We start from the raw sequence: 20489 nt of genomic DNA on the forward strand, positions 1-20489 counted from the left end.
AGGGCTAAGGAAAGAATGAGTCTCTCCCCAAACTCTGGGTCACACCGGTTGCCAGATCCCAAAGCAACACTGGCTCTAAAAGGCTCCTGTAGAGAGCAAGACAGAGTCACTCCTGTCCGGCAGGGGCCTGCGTCGAGCAATGATACCAGCGGCTGAGGGTATTAACAACGATGAGCTCTCCCCGAGACCGGCACTGGCTGACGACATCCCAGAACCGATCAGCAGCAGAAGCAGGGGAGGGGTGTAGGTGCCCAGGACTGACCAAATCCCTTTAAAAGGGGGAGGGCTTTTGCAGCGGTCGGGCCCCGCAGACGTGACCCTCTGCGTCTGAGCGCCTGAAAAGGCAGCTGCCGCCGAAGGCTCCGGCCGAAGAGAACGGAGAGCCTCAACCGCTTGAACAGAAGGAGCGGGAGGGCCGAGCGCGGACCCGGCCCGGGGCCTCCTCTCAGCTGCGCGCCCACACACGGACTTGGCGGCGGCCTCGTTCACTTCCTACCGCCTGTGTTATCTCGATCGTCGTGTGCCTCGTCCTAGGTCCTGCGCCGTGTGCGAGGAAGAGGCCAAGTTAATCATGGGATCCAATGTCACTGGGTCTGGAATCCCGAACCCGCTTTCTCATTACGTTCACCTTGCTTTAGGACCGAGCATCGCTGGTGCTGCGCAAAGACCCAACTCGTGCCTGCGCCTTCACAGTGAGCTCGTGACACCTCCCCGACCCCTCTATGCCCCTACGCTCATCTTGGGCAGGTAGCTCCCTCACCGGGGACTTCATGCCTGGCGATCGGGGACGGGAGGCAGACCTGCCTGGTCCTCTCCTCCCTCTCCTCATTCAAAAATTATGTTTTTGATTTTTGTTTTGAAATAATTTCAGACAAGCAGAAAAGTTACAAAAATAATAATTACCATATACCACTCACCCAGATTCTCCAAGAGCTAATGCGTTATCACAATATGCTTTATCATTCTCTCTAGAAATAGGTCTCTATTTTCTTCTGAAATATTTGAGATTTATAGATAGGATGTCCCTTAATGTCAAAATAATTCAGTATCATTAAAAAAGAAGTCCAAAATGGAATCATTTTTCCCCCATGAGAAGCCAAGACGTAATCACAAGCTTTAACTTCTCCCAGGAATGTGACCTTTTAAGAGTCAACCTGAAATGGCCTGAGCACCACTGGTGAGGTCATCTGCCTGAAGAAAACCCTGCCGGCTCCCTTCCTCGCAAAAAGAAGACGTCACGGGCTGAAACAATCCTTTCTTTTCCTTTGCTAATATCTTACCCCATCCTTCTGCCTATAAAAATCTTCCATTTGGTACAACTCCTAGGAGCCCCTGTCTACTTACTCCATGGGATGCTGCCTGAATCATGAATTGTGGAATAGAGCCAAGTAGATCTTCAGACTTAACTCGCTTCAACTTTTGTTCTTTGACAGTATATATTTCCTAAAAACAATGATAGTTTCCTACATGAATATAGGGTATTGATAAAAATTCTGAAATTGATATAATACCAATGAGAAAATACAACACTATCACCTATGTATGGATATCCAAAGTGTGCCAATTGCCTCAGTAATGCTTCTTATGGCAGAAAGAAAGAAAGAAAGAAAGAAAGAAAGAAAGAAAGAAAGAGAGAAAGAAAGAAGAAAGGAAAAGAAAAAGAAAAAGGAAAAAGAAAAAGAAAAAGAAAAAGGAAAAGAAAAAGAAAAAGAAAAAGAAAAGAACCCAAACAAACCCCAAAACAAAAGCGGAGGCTGGGCTCTAACCCTGTTCACAGGCTGCATTTAGTTGTTACATGGAATGTCCTTCCATGGGAAACACTTCCTCAGTCTTTTCCATTAAAAGCACAGACCAGTTATTTTGTAGAATGTTCCTAAATTGGGATTTGTCTGATGTTTCCTCATCATCAGACCAAATTTGTTTAATCCCTCAGCTTTAGAGAAGAGTTTACTTATTTTCCATGCTTTAATTTTTTTTTAATTCAGAAGGGTGCAAAGGAGGAAATAATGAACGTCCATGTTGCTGTATCTCCTATCTTTCTTCTCTTTTACAGATGAAATCTTTAAAAAACTTTTTTTAATGTTTATTTATTATTTTGAGAGAGCGAGAGAGAGCAAGAGAGAGAGAGAGAGAGAGAGCACGAGTGGGGGAGGGACAGAGAGAGAAAGAGAGACACAGAATCCAAAGCAGGCTCCAGGCTCTGAGCTGTCAGCATGGAGCCCGATGCGGGGTCCAAACCCATGGACTGTGGGCCATGAGATCATGACCTGAGCCAAAGTCAGACGTTCAACAGACTGAGCCACCCAGGCGCCCCTACAGATGAAATCTTATAGGTGATAGAAATGTCCCCCGATTGCCTTCAGTCCTTTTCCTACACACAATGAATGGGGCCTTCCACTTAAAACCCTTCAATGGCTCCCTGTTCTCTCAGGACAAGCCCAGACTCCTGACCCTGACATGCATACCCTTCTCCAGCATTGTGGCCCCTCTGCTTGTCCCACTTCTCTAGTTAGTTCTAACCCAGCAAACCCCTCCGGGGGAGGAGGAAGCAGAGGGCAGTGGCAAACCTTACAGGGGCCTTGTGGTGCCATGGAAAACAAAGCACCTTTAACTATAAAAGAGCAACAAAAAATCGAAGGTACATAATCACAGGCAGAAAATACAGGTTTAAAAATCAGCAAGAGACACTCAGGGGGGACTAGGACCAGATTGCTAGCCTCTTTGAGGCAGTTTCCTGGTTTGTAAAATAAGGAAATAATATGTACCACACAGGGCTGTTGTGCTGATCAAGTGACACTGTGTAGCTGGTACGTACATATTTACATATCTACGTATATATGCACGCGCCCGATGTTTTTCGCCTTATCTACACAATGCCCTCAGTAGGCATTTCACAGATGCCCGTTCCCTTTCCTGCCCCTTCCTTCTCTTTCCACTTTCCTCTTACTTTATACAGGTCAGGGGGTTGCAGTGACTGCTATCTATGCTTCCGGTAAGCTGTGGCCCAGCCCACAGAAGGGTCACTGTCACAGAGATGGCCCCACACTCTTGAAAGCACCGCCCTCAACTCCAAAACGGAGACAATGGATCCTTGCTGTCCTCATCAAGAACGCTGTGGCACTTAGGATGCTGTCTGTGTCCCGCTGAACACCGCAGTCTACAACTAGCAGCATAAGGTGGGCTTTCTGATCAGCCAGCAGCTGACAGCTCGCCAGGCCTACGAGCACAGGCGTTTAACCCCCATCTCACAACTAAACACAAACAGCAAATGAGGTGTCAATGTCACAGCCCTGCAAAAGGGGTAGGAAAAGAGGTAGGATACCACATGACCTTGTAGGAATTCCAGTAAAAGAGAATGCCCATTTTACCAAATTTGGTGAGTGACATCAGTAATAAAATGCCCACTGATATTGCATAGAATGTTACCAACACAAAGACACTTGAGATGACTGGCTTTCCAGAGCAAGATATACTCAGAACATGTTTCCTATATTCCAGAATGATCATACTACAGTCTATGTTTATAAGCCATAGGCATGTAACATTAAGGGCCATTCTAAAGATACTATATCTTTTTAAAAAGTTTTTAAGTTTATTTTGAGAGACAGAGCAGAGGAGGGTCAGAGAGAAAGGGAGAGAGAAAATGCCAGGCAGGTTCCATGCTGTCAGCATGGAGCCCGACGCGGGGCTCGAACCCATGAACCATGAGATCATGACCTGAGCTAAAACCAAGAGTTGGATGTTTAACTGACTGAGCCACCCAGGCACCCTTAAAGATACTACATCTTAACAAGAACAATTGCAACCTATAAGAAAACCTTCCCCTATGGTTTGGTCCACTATTGATAATACTGAACATTCGTTCACTGCACCAGTGACTAACAGAAAAACTACGAAATGAACAAAATTTAACATTTTGAATGAGAAATGTATTAGCAACACAAAGTCTCTGGAATGGAAACTCTCAGAAGACAGGCTTGTGTGTGCCCAGAATGGAGCCTAGCCCTCTGGAGGACAAGTTCTGCTGATTACTTTCTTGCTAATAAAACAGCAAGAAGAAAAATGCATTAGAATCCCCTGGAAGCTTCCTGATCATTACAGGCTAAATCTACACTGAAGTTTTCCCACCAGTGAGACATTTAATGTGGTAATTTTTCACTAAAATAGTACATGTTACTATTATTACTTAGCTTTATTTGAACAGACTTTTTTCTCATCTTCAATTATGCAGTGCTCACAATTGGGTTTTAATTGTTCAGAAAAAATCAGAAAATAATTCAAATATGTAGTTATAATCATAAAATTATACTGAAGGCTATAAAGTAGAAATGGCTTTAGGCATCGGAACTTAGACTAAGGCCAAGACAATTAAGAACCAAAATACACACCACTTTAAGGATTAAACAAAAGTTCGGAAAACCACAGAACCTGAAATAAGCAGAGAATGTCATAATGTGCACATTTTGGCACCTGACTTTTTTTTAAGTTTTATTTTATTTATTTTTAGAGACAGAGAGAGAGGGTGAGGAGGGGAAGGGCAGAGAGAGAGGGAGAGAGAGAATCCCAAACAGGCTCTGTACTGTCAGCACAGAGCCCAATGAGGGGCTCGAACTCACGAACCGCGAGATCATGACCTGAGCCAAAATCAAGAATCAGACCTAACTGATGAGCCACCCAGGTGCCCCTTGGCACCTGACTGTTTTTAAGAGAACAAGATTTTTTTCTAATGTTTATTTATTTTTGAGAGATAGAGTGCAAGTGGGGGAGGGGCAGAGAGAGAGGGAGACACAGAATCCAAAGCAGGCTCCAGGCTCGGAGCTGCCAGCACAGAGCCCGATGCGGGGCTCCATCTCATGAACCGCGTGATCATGACCTGAGCCGAAGTCAGACGCTCAACTGACTGAGCCACCCAGGCGCGTCAAGAGAACGAGATTCTTCAGTAGGACCTGAAACTATGGGAAAATAAACCCTTACTGAAACTGAAATGTGTCTGAATTCTTAGAATGGTTTCTTACTTTGCATTGATTATTAATTTAATCTGTTCTCTCTTAAAAATGATTACAAAAACAATATAATTTTCAAACTGGGGAGATTCACTTAAAAAGTTTCACAAATTGGGGGCACCTTGGTGTTTCAGTTTATAACACGTCTGACTTCAGCTCAGGTCATGATCTCATGGTTTGTGAGTGCGAGCCCCACATCGGGCTCTCTGCTTTCAGCACAGAGCCCACTTCAGATCCTCTGTCCCCCTCTCTCTCTCTGCCCCTCCCATCCCCTCAAAAATAAACAAATATTAAAAAATTGTTTCAAAATTGTTATTTTTTTAAACCTATCTGCAAAGCCTTGGGTTTATTTGCCAATATTCCCAAAGCACTATCAATGGGGTTTTGGCCCATTAACATGTCTGGACCCTAGTGGTTAGGAGTCATAGTGTAAGGTAGAATCGCATCCCCAACACTCCCTGGCTAGTCGACCTTGAGTTAAAGTAAGTCACTTTGCACCTCAGTTTCCTCACCTGAAAAATGGAGTAATCACAGACCTTACTTCATAGACTCATGAGGAGTGCAGGAGTTGATACAGAGGGAGTTCTCAGAGCAGTGTCTAAATACATAATAGGGCATTTACTAAATGTTAGCTATAGTAACTATTATTACTACAGGATGATTCAGTGAACTGTGAGCTCCCAAAAATGTTCATAAGATTCCCTATTAAGGGTTTTTGCTACAAAAGGCAAACAACAAAGCATCTATAATTGAACATTTTCATGATCTGGAGCTGGGAGAGATTATTAAAGAAGCCACAGAAAGCATACACTAACCATTAAGGAACAGAGCAATACATTTAAGAAATTTGTATTTATTAACGTATAGAAAAATATGAGTGAAAAACAAGGCAAAAGGGGGAAGATATTTGCATCACAAGTAACTGACAATGAGGAGCATTCAGAATGTGTAATGAGCCCCTACAAATCAGTATTAAAAAAGACAGACAACCCACCCAAAGGAAAATGATATGAAGCTTTCCACTGGATAATTTGTTCAGGCTCTGGTTCATGTTCATCACTGCTCTGAGGACTTATTGATTGACATCCATAACCATTACGAGCACATTCTAAGTATGGGGGGCATGGTGACTGACTACTTTAAGGTACTGCTGGTAAGTAGAGAGCATGAATTAAATCATGGAGTCTGTATAGTGGACAAAAATCAGCCAGCCTTTGTTCTATGAAACCACCTGAAAATCTAAAATTCCACATGAATCATTCATGTTTGGGGCATTCTCCCTTAAAACGTAGATAATGATAGTGAAAAGACATTTAGGCAGGAACTCTTGAGAATTCCCCGTGCCTTCCATTTTCAAAAAAAATAACAACAAGAGAAATAGTACTTTTCGAGTCACTGACCATAGGGGGAAATGTATGCCACTGTGAACCAAGATCATAGGCTTGGCAAGTTGACCCCGAGACGCCCTCTGCCTCCTGGTATTCACGCCCTCTGTAAGCTCTTCTCTGAGTGTGCGCTGCACCTAGTGGTGTGGCTCTAACTGGCAGAATCGGCACAAGTACTGGGATGTCACTTCTGAGACCAGGTTACATGAAGACTCTGGCTTCCACTTGCTCATTCCTTCTTACTCTCTGCCTCGTAGGCTCTGATGAAGCTAGATGCCATGCTGTCCACGAGCTGCCCTCTGGAGAGGCCCACGTGGCAAGGAGGTGACGGCAGACTGCAGCCAACAACCTTCAAGAAACTGAACGCCTGTCACCAGCCACAAGGGTGTGGGCTTCGAAGCGCATCCTTCCGCGTTGAGCCCTGGGATTGCCACAGCCCTGCTGATGTGTCCACCGCAGCCTTATAAGAGTCCCTGAGCCAAAGACCACAGTGACACTGTGAGATAACAAATGTTATCTTCAGCCACTACATTTGGGAGTAATTTGTTATGCCACAATATAGATAAGTAATACAGTGAGATTGATACCTACCAGGATTTACTGAGTAGCTACCGTATGTACAGCATTAGAATCTACTTTTTAAAAAAGTGTTTTGAAGCAATGATTTCTATTCCCCCTCCCAATTTTATTGAGATGTAATTGACAGGGCTCCTTTCTGTTTTTTCCTCCCATGAAAGCAAAAATACATTGACAACAAGAGAATGTATTTTTCCTATGGCTGCTATAAGAAATTACCACACTTTGTGGCTTTAAACACCACAGACTTGTTATCTAACAGTTCTGGAGGTCTGGAGTCCCCAAATGGGTCTCAACAGTTTAAAATCAAGGTATCAGGGTGGACTTCTTTCTGGAGGCTCTAGAGGAAAATTCATTTCCTTGCCTTTTCTACCTTTTAGAGGGTGCCCCTATTCTTTGGCTCGAGGCCCCCTTTCATTTTAATTTTTTTAAATGTTTATTTTTCAGAGAGAAAGAGAGACAGAGTGTGAGCAGGGGAGGGGCAGAGAGAGCGGGAGGCACAGAATCTGAAGCAGGTTCTAGGCTCCGAGCTGTCAGCACAGCGCCTGACATGGGGCTTGAACTCATGGACCACGAGATCATGACCCGAGCCAAAGTCAGATGCTTAACCGACTGAGCCACCCAGGCACTCCCCCACCCTTTTTAATTTTAGAGAGAAAGAGACCACACAAGCAGGGTAGAGAGGCAGAGGCAGAAAGAGAGAGAGAATCACAAGCAGGCTCCATGCTTAGTGCGGAGCCCAAAGCGGGGCTCAATCCCACAACCCTGGGATCATGACCTGAACCGGAATCAAGAGTGGGATGCTCAACAGACTGAGCCACTCGCCACATAGGCACCCCCCACCTCCATTTTCAAAGCCAGCAGGTGCATCACCTGGACCTGTGCTTCCACTGTCACTTCGTTCACTCCAACTCTTGCCCCCTTCACATACCCAGACCCTTGCAATTATATTGGGCCCACCTGGACTATCTGGGCTACTCTCCCCATCTCAAGATCCTTAACTTAATCATACCTGCAAAATCCCCTTCACCATGGAAAGTAACATATTCACAGGTTCCAAGGATTACAGTGTGGACATGTTTGGTTTTTTATATAACTTTTTTAATGTTTTTTTTTTTTTTTGAGAGAGAGAGAGAGAGTGACAACACGCCAAGGAGGGGCAGAGAGAGGGAGAGAGACAGAATCCCAAGCAGGCGCCACGCTGTCAGCACAGAGCCCAACGTGGGGCTCTATCCCACAAACTGTTGAGATCATGACCTGAGCTGAAATCAGGAGTCGGATGCTCAACAGACTGAGCCACTCAGGCACCCTGAGTGTGGACATTTCTGGGCCTACTCTTCAGCTTACCACAGTGGGGTAGGCCCTATGTTCTCCAAAGAAATTGTTTGGATTGACGTATATATACTGTAAAGAAAACTAAAAGGTTGCGGGAACTGAAAAGAAAAAACTTACAAAATTAAGTTTTTCCAGGGGCACCTGGGTGGCTCAGTTGGTTAAGTGTCTGACTTTAGCTCATGTCATGATCTTGTGGTCTGTGAGTTTGAGTTCCACGACAGGCTCTGTGCTGACAGCTCAGAGCCTGGATCCTGCTTCAGATTCTCTGTCTCCTTTTCTCTCTGCCCCTTCCCATCTCACTCACTCTCTCTCTCTCTCTCTCAAAAATAAACATTTAAAAAAAATTTTTTAGGTGAAGTTCTTCCATACCAGAACCATCCTCCGTTTTTAACATTCCAGATGATACTTTAAAATACCTACTAGCAGAGACACTGTGAAGGAAGATGGGGAGCAACAGAGTGGCTGTTGAGGGCCAAACTGTGATGCAGTCAGAAGACAAAGGGGACGTGAGGACCAGAGGCCCCAGTTTCTTGGGCAAGACTGATATTTTCCTAGAAATACAGGTTTATGTCCTTCTGAATGAATGATGCCAGTGTTATCTGTATGTCAGTTTGCAGCAAGGAAAATCAGATTGCTTTGTAAGAGATGGTAAAAGTCACTGCAAAAAAAAAAAAAAGACAAAAAACCACAAACCCAAACCCAACACAACTACTTATTCCTGGTTTAGCCAAGAGCTAACATGAAAAATGTGCGGCCAATGGGAAAGGAATGTGGTGCTGTCAGAGACCTGACAGATTGGATTCTTTGTAAGTGATGCACTGTCCAGCTCAATTCCTGGTATCAGCTGCCTTCCCAATCGCCACGGCATGAAACATCTGTTTTCTGCAAGGTTAGCCCAACTCCACAGAAATGGGCCTTAACCAAAGGAAAGAGAGAGATGCTAAAAATCAATTCTAATAACTATTTAGGGGAAAGAATTCAGATGAAACCGAGTCTGATTCACGAGAAAGCTTTCCAATCTCCCTTAACTGGATGTCCCTTGAGAAACATGTATTTTCCTGGTATCAGGGATGAGATGGTAGCAGTGTATGCCCCTACCTCTCTCCCTCTACTCCGGTAATGATACAATCATGTCGACATTAAATTAGTGAGATCGCAAAGCTTATGCCAAAAGCCAAACATAACCCAGACGTCCATGTCAAATCCCCTTACCGTGAGTAACAAAACCATCAAAATATTGTAAACGGAACATGTCTAGGACCCTGCCAGTGACAAAAGCATTTCAAAAAATATCTGATGCAGCAAAGCACCCAAATAAAATGAATTTAAACAGTCCTTCGGGTTTATAATGGAATTTGACCTGGAAAGGTGGTTTAAAAAAAAAAGACAAAGGGTCACCTTGACTTAAATGACTTGATAATAAAATTTATGCAGCATAATTTCACCAGCCAATATGGCTGATTACAGACAGCCAAAACTATCAAGTCTGTAGGCAGTAAGTACTTTATAATACCTGAATTAAACTGTTTGTCTGGTACTGGACAGAGATGCCCCAAACTTTGGATTTGTCACTTAATGCAATGTGAACATGGGTGTGTGTGTGTGCGTGTGTGCGCGCACGCACGTGTGACAGAGAGACAGCGACACTGAGAAGAAGAGAGAGGACGCTTCGTTGCTGGGTTTATAAGAGACTTTTTCCAAATGGGTTTATATTGACTCGATGATGCACATGCATTTCTAAACTACTGGCTTTTCTATCCCTCCAAAAACGTTTTTGAAAACAAATCTCAAGTTTAGAATTTATAAAGACAAAGTAGAACAGAAGTGTAGCCTTTTAAAAATTGTTTTAAATCTTTATTTATTTTCGAGAGAGAGACAAAGTTTGAGCAGGGGAGGAACAGAGGGAGAGGGAGACACAGAATCCGGAGCAGGCTCCGGGCTCCAAGCTGTCAGCGCAGAGCCCGACGCAGGGCTCAAACTCATGAACTGCAAGTTCACGACCTGAGCCGAAGTCGGACGCTCAACCGAGTCACCCCAGAAGTACAGCCTTTCAAAGTGACATATACGCATTCTCTCATTAGGTAACATAGAGTGGTGCCAAGGGTAGAACAGAACCTAACATGAACCATACACTTAGTGTCAGTGGGGTCATGGAGAAACTGGCACTCTCAGATACTGCTGATGGAAAAAGTATAATTGTGTTTCGGGATCGCAGCCTGAAAATGTGCTTTACTTATTTTTTTAATGTTTATTTATTTTTGAGAGAGAGAGAGAGAGAGACAGAGTGTGAGCTGGGGAGAGAGAGGAGACACAGAATCTGAAGCAGGCTCTGGGCGGTTGGCACAGAGCCCCACATGGAGCTCGAACCCACAAAGCGCAACATCACGACCTGAGCTGAAGTCACTCAACCGACTGAGCCACCCAATCACCCTGACGTGTTTGTTTTAAAATCAAACATGCGTATACCTTGTGACCATCACTGGAAATCTACTGCATCAAAATAAGTGCCATAGGGAAGGACACGTGTATAAGGATGTTCACTGCAGACCAGTGTGCAGTGGCCGAGCTCTAGGAACAAAGGGAGTGCCTGCTGACAGGCAGTAGGTAAATGCATCACAGTCCACCCACGGCACGGCATACCGCCATTACCACAACCACCACCGAGAGAAACAGACTCAAATACAGAGAACAAACCAGTGGTTGCCAAAGGGAAGGAGGACGGGGAGATAGGCGAAGGGGATTCAGACGTACCATCTTGCAGTTATAAAATAAGGCACGGGGATGAAAAGTACAGCATAGGGAATGCAGTCGCTAACACTACAACGACGCCGTGTGGTCATAGACGGTAGGCAGATGTACCGCAGCGAGTATACCGCAATGTACGCCGTTGTCGAACCACTATGTGGTACAGCTGAAACTGAGATGTCAACTATACTTCAATTAAAAATTTTTCAAAGTCAGGGTGCCTGGGTGGCTCAGCTGGTTGAGCGTCCGACTCTTGATCGCAGCTCAGGTCACGATCTCATAGTTTGTGAGACTGAGCCACACGTTGGGCTCTGCGCTGACAGCACAGAGCCTGCTTGGGATATTCTCTTCTCTCTCTCTCTCTCTCTCTCTCTCTCTCTCTCTTTTGTCCCTCTCCCACTTGCGTGTGTACACGCATGCTCTCTCTCTCTCAAAAAAATAAACTTCAAAAATTTTTTTAATTAATTACTTAAATAAACAAAGAGAGCCCCTATAAGTAGATTGGGAAGGATTCCCATGAGGAGCTGTTTGATCAAAAAAGATGCAAAAATGCATTTATAATATGGTTCCATTTTAGTAAAACAATGACAAAACAATCCTGTATAGGGGTGCATTTCCATGCATATATATGTCAGTGTAGAAAAGTGAGTGTGGAGAAAAACACAGCAAGATCTAATTTGAGGATCTGTGTCGGCTATATCCTAGAGCTGCGATGTATAGGGAAGGTACTGGAAGGAACTGGAGGGAAGCAAACTCAAAAGCAAAAGAAAAAAGCACTGTACTCAAGGTTAAAGCATATGGGCTTTAACACTTTCACACTTATTGTTATAAAAATTATGTATAAGGGTAGGCATATGTTTCAGAGAATTAATCTGCAGAGTTTTTCTATACTCAAAAATAGCCAGAAAAACCCAAAGAAGAAAATAATGGCTCCAAGGTTTCTGCCTAATGATCTCATGCAACCATTTTTAAAAATGAAACTGGCCTTATACACTTGGGAGTTTTCTAAGTATGCTTTTGAACTTAGAAGTCCACTTAAGGGTAAGCCCTCCATAACAGTACCTTTATCAGCAGATACCAGTATCTCATTCAGGAATACACCTGTTCATAAGTCACAAGGTTGGAATGTGCCTGCAGGAACACTCTGAGTCACCAGTGGCTAGGAAATCAGAAGATGCAGGTGAAAGTCCTGGCTTGTCCAGCAAGTCTTTACGAGGATGTGAGCAAGTAGCTCATCTGTTGGATCTTAGTGTTTCCACCCATAAAACGGGGGTGGAAAAAAACAGGGCCCACACAGTCCGGCCCTAACACTCTATGAATTCTTCCTGATCTTCTTTGCTTGAAAAGCCCCAGGAATATTTGTTAAGTGTAATTACAGATTCAAAAATGAGCACATTTCAGAGAAAGCAGTCCCTTTTTTCTGATCCCTAAACCCCAGAAGCCACCATACCTTTAGGAATAGGCTGGGAATGCTTTGCTCCGTGGTCCAGTTTGAAGTCCAAATATAAGGTCGGTGTGCGAGTGTAAATCTTAGACTGAAAAGGAAAAGGAAACCATCAGAATCTTTCCAAAAATAAAGTTCTTCTTCACTTCAGCTGGGTGCTTCTCTGATGGGCCTGGGGCCTGGATGGCTGTATTAACAACTCCTCTTTGGCAAGTGCTGTTAAAGCAAGGGAATGGGCTACCATACAGGCCCCTCTGAAGGGTATTCATCTAAAAGTTAGCCCTCCTAGCTTTACAATATGGTTGACAAACTAATTTCAGGATGACAGCTATCTCCCTCTAACCATTTCTCAAATAGGGTCCCAGGTTAATAGTTCATTGGCCAAGGCTTGCCTCCAGCCTTCCACTTGATAATAGCAGGGTAGCTCATGTCCCAGTGTGTGCTTTTTCCCCAGGTCTCGATGAAGCCATGTCCATTAAAAAAAATTTTTTTTAAGTGGCCAGTAAATATTTGTATTTGTTCTAACTCTGCCCTCAGGCAAAAAAAGGTCATCCGCCACCACTGGCTTGAAAAAGCCACGACTTCAAATGCAAGAAAGGCCAACTTCTGCAAGATTTTCCACTGTAAACAGTGGCTTCGATTCCATCAACAGTTAAGCAGAGTTTGTGAGCCAATAGGATACCATGTTTTGAATCACTGGCACAGACCAAAATCCAAGGGATTATCGCTGTTGCTATGAACTTTATGATGTGTCTCACTGTTTATCACAAAGCCCCGGTGGTTCTGTTTGACTTTTTAGAAACTGAAAACACACACAAAAATGAAAAAGCACGTAACACCAAATGTGGCAAGGATGTGGAAAAAATGCAGCTTTTCATACACTCCCGGTGGGACTAGAACTTTGTATAAACACGGTAGAAAGCTGCTTGGCAGTACACGGTACACGTGAATGTATATGCATGACCTATGACCCAGCATTCCATTCATATGTGGACCCTCAAAAGAAATGTTCACCTAAAGACAAGTATATGAATCTTCATAGTGATACTGTCAGTAACAGCCCAAACCTGGAAATATTCCAGATGTCTTTAACGATAGAAGGGATAAATGAATTGTAATCTACTTACACAATGAAATACTATACTGCAAGGACAGTGAATGAACCCAACTATATGCAACGACTTGGATGAATTTCACGATCATAATACTGAACAAATGAAGGCAGATGATCATATACCATATGATTCCATTTCTATAAAGTTCCAAACGAGGCAAAACTAATCTATGATGTCAGAAGTCAGAAAAGTGGTTACCTTGGGAAGCTTAGTAACTGGAAGGTGTTAAAAAGGGGACTCCTGGGGACGAACAATTTCTGCCTCTTGACCTAGCTTCTGCTTCCATGGGCGTGTTCACTTGGTGAAAATTTTCTGAGTTATACACTTGATTTGTATACTTTTCTGTGTCTATATTATATTTTAATAAAGAGATGTAAATAGACTGTGTAAATAGACCAAAAGAGAGAATCCAGAGCCCACAATTATTCACTACCCTTGATAAATGCATCATTTTGCAGAGAATAATTATGTAAATGCTATAAGGACAGGAACATGGCTGCCTTTTTCACCCAGGGCCAACCCATGCTGCCTATCACATAGTAGGTCTTCAATAAATAGTTATTGGCTGACTTTCATAATGGAAAATCCCATGAATAATAAATTTATTTACAGTATACATAAGGTATTCATCAGTATCTTTACCTACCTGTAGCAAAATGCCTCTCTTCAGGACACGTGATTTGGTATGGTTAAATTGTATGTCTGTACATTAAATTTTGGAATTACAGAACTGTAAATAATGCTATCAGAAGACTGTTTCCTTTCCTATGAATGTCTCATATATTAAAGCTTCGGGCTTTAAAAGTTCTGGCAGGTGGATTTATGTGGCTTAGAAGGCCACACTGCATCAATACAGCTTCAAAGACTACAAAAGCAAATTCCCCTGTGCACACACAAATGAAACCAGAGAGACCTATGGCATCAAGTACAACCTCAGGCCAAAGACTCACAATCAATCTGAAGACCTTGAAACACATAAAACAAGGGCAGCGCCCATGGGACACAGGATCAAATTCTCTACGACCCTTAGATGTATATGGCACCATCTGGAAAGGATCTGGTTTTGTCTGATGAGGACTTCTAAAATTACCTCTAAAAAGATCAAGCGTAGGGGTGCCTGGCTGGCTCCATCAGTGGAGCATGCGACTCTTCATCTCAGGGTCATGAGTTTGAGCCCCACGTTAAGAGTAGAGATTACTTAAAAAAATTTTTTTAGGGGCGCCTGGGTGGCGCAGTTGGTTAAGCGTCCGACTTCAGCCAGGTCACGATCTCGCGCTCCGTGAGTTCGAGCCCCGCATCAGGCTCTGGGCTGATGGCTCAGAGCCTGGAGCCTGTTTCTGATTCTGTGTCTCCCTCTCTCTCTGCCCATCCCCCGTTCATGCTCTGTCTCTCTCTGTCCCAAAAATAAATAAAGGTTGAAAAAAAAAATTAAAAAAAAAAATTTAATAAAAAGATCAAGGGTAGGGGCGCCTGGGTGGCGCAGTCAGTTAAGCGTCCGACTTCAGCCAGGTCACGATCTCGCGGTCCGTGAGTTCGAGCCCCGCATCGGGCTCTGGGCTGATGGCTCAGAGCCTGGAGCCTGTTTCTGATTCTGTGTCTCCCTCTCTCTCTGCCCCTCCCCCGTTCATGCTCTGTCTCTCTCTGTCCCAAAAATAAAATAATAAAAACGTTGAAAAAAAAAATTTAAAAAAAAAAAAAAACATCAAGGGTAAACTTCATCTAATATCGATGACTCCCCTGCCCAGGCAATATTTGGCTTTCTTCTAGAAAAAGAATCCCTGTTTGGTTTAAGTGTCTTTCCTAACCTCTGCTTCAGTGGCTGATGCAGTATCCCTGCCTCCAGCCAAGAGATTAATCACAGAGAGTCTCTTGGTTTAATTTTCACTAGAATTCTCCCAGAATGTAGTCATAATACTCTTGAGCTGGAAACCTGGAGGCTTTGATGCTAGCATGGCTTTTCCTGCTGACTAGCAAAGCACTTATCTTCTTCTGGGCTTAGTTCACTCATCAGAAAATCCCATGATAGGACTCACTGACATTTAAATTCATTGCTGGTTCTAAAATCCTGAGTCAGAAAATTAGTGTTTTCCCCCACATTTTAATTTTGAACATTCCCTTCTGACTTCTCAGACTAGAGCTGTCGAGAAGGGAGAATGTGGCTGGGGGCAAGGAAGGACAACTAGAACTGTGTTAAGTAAGAAGGGGGCCACTGGTTAATGGGCTCTACTCTTGCCCTCAAACTCAGTCATCAGTCTTGCTCCCCTAGCTATCTCTTTCGCCATCCTTCCTGCCTCTAGCTTCTCAACCTGATCCATACTGTCCAAATACCAGTCACCTCTCTAAGACTGCAACGACACAGACACACATGTGTCCATACACACACAGACTTCTGTATTTATGTACTCATTTACAAAAATTTAAACAGAAACCAACGAGAGACACTATAAAGCCACAGATAAAACCTACCATCTTACAAGTGTGAAAAGGGCTAAAGGGGATTTTTTTACTCATTTTTAAGTGTTTTCCACATCTATAGCCTAAAACAGAATTCTAATTCTAATATCCTTTTCTGTACTGAAAATGGGAACGTTAAAGGTTTCAATACAACACATCTTGAATAATCAATACCCAAAACATAAATGTACACTGTTCTATTTCAATTAATCCATAATGAGATAAAATCAATTTGGAAGCTGTCCCCATGAGTGGGGGTATAGGTGTATACACGTATATATACATGTACATATATATAGACACACATATCATGCGTTATATATACGCATAGTTTTTGAAAAGCAGATAGGTTTTTAATTTTGACCCTCCGTGTTAACTGTTGAAATAGCAAATGTAAATTATGTTCATTTAACACAAGGATAATGCTAGCCTCGAATGCACTTTGAGCAAACCTAGCACATTCTTAACTGTGTTCTGTTTTGTTTATTGTTATGTATAGTGTTAAACTATTAATATGGTCCTCAAAAACAGAATGAGAATTTAATTAAACAAATCATTCTTTTTCTGGTTAAAACTTAGCTATAATGTGTATCTATTAAAATAAATCGGTCCATGACAACCTAAAATAAAACATTATTCCACAAATCTGTTTCAGCATGAACAGAACTAATGCACTTCAAGTCCATCAGTGAAATTGTTTTCTTTTTCCTTTTCTCTGTTTTGGTCCTGATCAATAGTGCCTGTACAGGGACTAAAATCCAAGGCTATTCCTCTTTAGTCTTTCTTCTCATTTCATAGATTAAAAGTATTTAGGAAACTTATCTTTGAAGGTTTTAGTCTGCATTTGAAAAATCAAATGTCTTAAAAATCTTAGATTTCAAATATGCAGGGAAGGGAACAGAAAACTCTTCAGAAAAGGTTAAGGGTAAATTCTGGCTAGCCTAGACCAACAGGGGTGGCTCCCCAATCCAGACAACCTGGTCTCTCTTCTCTAGAAATATGTCAGAGTCAAACCTTTAACGAACCTAACATACCGCTCCAATAATGACCACAAAACACCCAAGACCAAACAAGATCTCCGAAATCACTTCCTTTCGAACCCCAGCTACCTTCATCTTCTATCCTTCAAAGACTTCCTGCTTGCCCTGGCTTTTAGCACGATACCCCTGTCGAGCTGGCTTCCTGCCTGTACGTTTATTCGTAAATGTGATCTTAATTAAGGAGATGAAATCACTTCCACATGGAAGCCATATGGCTCAAAAAGTCTTCCCAAGAAAGAAAAGAGCACACTGTTCTGGCTGTGCTGTGTGAGCGTGGCAAAGGGCATCTCTCTCATTTTGCCTCTGCTCCTTTCACAGGTAATCGGAACCCATCTATCCCTGAATGCTGCTCATTTTGCCACGGTGCTGGCCTTCCCTAAAAGCAAGTGACAGCAATGTGTCACATGGCAGAGCTGTCAGAAATAAATGCCCATTTCTTTTTGGGCATGATTTCAAAATCCTTTTATGATTTGGTGATTTCTCAGGAAATGCACTCAAATCCTCAATCTTACTATACGTTGCTTAAGCAGACTCCTCTAAGTAATTGTACCAACGAGTGTAAATCCTCAATATCCGAGAAGAGAAAGAAACAGTATTTTCCTTCTAGCTATTCCTGGACCCTCACCCTCATGTTGGATAATCTCCCTACTGTCAGAGATCATGTTTTATGGTTTGTTTGGGCCTTCTTTTTTGCATCATTGCTAACTTTTGATAAATATCTTCGCACACAAATCTCTGACCACATTTCTCTTTTTTTCCCTTCAAGGTGAAATTTGGGGCCTGAAGGTCTAGACATGTTAAGGGCTCTTGGTGTATCTGTAGGTTTATGGCTAAATGTCATGTGGCCAAAAGCAAACTGGTCAACACAATCAAGTGATTAAACAGCAATTTTGCCGAACATGCCTACTGTTAGTCATTGGTTGTTCTAGTCTTCGTAATTTTGCTATACCACAGGGCAGTTTTTCAACTCTACGTGCTCTAAATATTGGTTCCCCCCCCCATTTAACCCCCTATTGTTAGAAAGTTAACTCATTCCAACAAATCACCTATTGTTGCACATTTAGATTTTTTCCCCAATGCGTCCTTGTCACAAACACAGAAGGGAAGGATTAATTTCTGGAGGGGAGGGAAAGGAAAGGAAAAGAAAAAAAATCTGAAACTCTTGGGAAAAATAGACAAAAAGAAAAAGTAAGAAAAAAAGCCTAACCTACAAAAAAGTTTAAAGGCATGGCCTCCATAGTACAAACACTGACATTTGGACAGCCAGGGTCTAGCAGCATTTGTTTTTGAACAAAAAATCATTTTTACAAATTCTTATACTAACTGAATTGCTTTCATGCAAATTGTCAAATCGCTTAATAACTGCCTGTACAAAGTGCCCATTTCATCAAAATGTTGACCATATTATATATTTTTATTTATTTAATTTGGGCAGGGCAGAAAGAGAGGAAGAGAGAGAATCCCAAGCAGGCTCTGTGCTGTCAGTACAGAGCCCAACATGGGGCTCGAGAACCCATGAATGGTGAGACCATGACCTGAGCTGAAATTAAGAGTTGGACACTTAACCGACTGAGCCACCCAGGTGCCCACCATCATATTTTTTTAATCTTAGCTAATTTAAGAAGCCGAAATTGTTATCTCCTTGCTCTTTTAATTTTGCTATTAGTTTGGGTGATATTACTATTAACTTAATAAATACTATTAAGTATGATTACTATAAGAATAACAATAGCTAAGTATGTAAGGGCTTCATATGTACTAGGAACTATTTGGGGGGGTTATGTATTAATTAGCACACTTGTACATCACTTTTTATGAAATACTGCTCATTACCCATTTAAGTTTTCACTCATTACTTAGTTCCCTCATTCAAGATATACTGATTGAGAGCATGTAGTGTGTTAGTCACTGGATATGCATATTGGTGAATGAATAACAGATCTGCTAAGCCTTTATGGAGTTTACTTTCTAGTGAGGAAGACAATGTAACAAAGTAAATACAAAATTACACATGCTATAAAAGAAGTAAATAGGGTGCAGAGAGAGAAAATGAGGAGAGTAATAGATGGCCCCAAATGAACAGAGTTGGGGGTAAGTGGTTTCTGGGCAGGACAGGAGTATGGCATTGCAAAGGCCTTAAGGCAGTAAGAAGAGAGTGATATGCAGACACAGAGGTGGCTGGAGAAAATGGCACAAGATGAGTTCAGAGAGTCAGAAAAGACCTGGTCAAGTGCAGGCCATTGTAAAGTATCTGAGATTTCCTTAAAAGTACAACAGGAATGGCGTGTCTGGGTGGCTCAGTTGGTAAAGCGTCCAACTTCAGCTCAGGTCATGATCTCGTGGTTTGTGGGTTTGAGCCCCGCGTCCAGCTCTGTGCTGACAGCTCAGAGCCTGGAGCCCACTTCAGGTTCTGTATCTCCCTCTCTCTCTGCCCCTCCCCTGCTCACCCTCTGTCTCTTTCTCTCTCTCAAACATAAACATTTAAAAAATTAAGTAAAAAATAAAAAATAATAAAGTACAACAGGAACATGCTGATCCAATTTTTATCTTAGATGTCTTGAGCCACTATTTGGAGAACTGGAAGGGAGTAGAGAACAGCCCCCCGAAGAGGCTGCTGCAGTGGGCTGGCTGGGACTGGGCAGGGGACAGGAGTGAGGTAGATACATTTCAGATAGATTTCAGAAATAGAAAGGTTTTGCTGAGGGACTGGATGCGGGTGGGGGAGGAAAAGGAATAATGGTGACCACCATGTTTCTTCTTTGAGCAGCGCATGCCATTCATTAAGATGGAAAAGACTGGAAGAGAAAGGAGTTCTCATTTGTTTGTTGTCAAGACACGTGGGAATAGGGGGAACAAGACTTCAACTTCTGCTGTTTATTTTTTAAAATTTTTTTTAAGTTTTTATTTATTTTTGACAGAGACAGAGTGCGAGCATGAGCTGGGGAGGTGCAGAGAGAGAGAGGAGACACAGAATCCGAAGCAGGCTCCAGGCTCCAAGCTGTCAGCACAGAGCCTGACACGGGGCTCGAACCCACAAACTGTGAGATCATGACCTGGGCCGAAGTCGCAAGCTTTACCGACTGAGCCACCCAGACTCCCCCAATGTTTTAAACGTGACAGGCCTGGGAACATGAGAAAAGAGGTGCCTGAATGAATCCACAGAACTCAGAGGTGAGGCGTGTGCCGTGAATATCAGCGTGGGACTTGTAGGACTATAAATGGCCTCTATGTTCATGGGATGGACAAGACCACCCTGGAAGATGATATTCTACGAGAGAAGACTCGGTTGAGATCCAGAGAACTCGTGGGTGTAGGGGTCTGGTAGAGGACAAGGGACTTACCTGAGAAAGGAAACTGAAGGAGCAAGGAGCACCCAGAGATGCAAGAACCCA

The 20489-nt window shown here is 42.9% G+C and overlaps 1 protein-coding gene across 3 annotated transcripts in view; it reads right to left on the reverse strand.

Moving 5' to 3' along the window:
- The window catches only part of PIR (pirin), a 90260-nt gene that overhangs the window by 22968 nt on the left and 46803 nt on the right, over window positions 1–20489 (reverse strand). For all 3 annotated transcript variants that reach the window (XM_043570675.1, XM_043570674.1, XM_043570673.1), the window contains exon 6: window positions 12495–12579. In XM_043570675.1, coding sequence (XP_043426610.1) covers window positions 12495–12579 — 85 coding nt within the window. The remainder of the gene's footprint in view (window positions 1–12494; window positions 12580–20489) is intronic.

The sequence above is a fragment of the Prionailurus bengalensis genome, chromosome X (genome assembly GCF_016509475.1).
Source record: "Prionailurus bengalensis isolate Pbe53 chromosome X, Fcat_Pben_1.1_paternal_pri, whole genome shotgun sequence".
NCBI classification, from domain to species: Eukaryota; Metazoa; Chordata; class Mammalia; order Carnivora; family Felidae; genus Prionailurus; species Prionailurus bengalensis.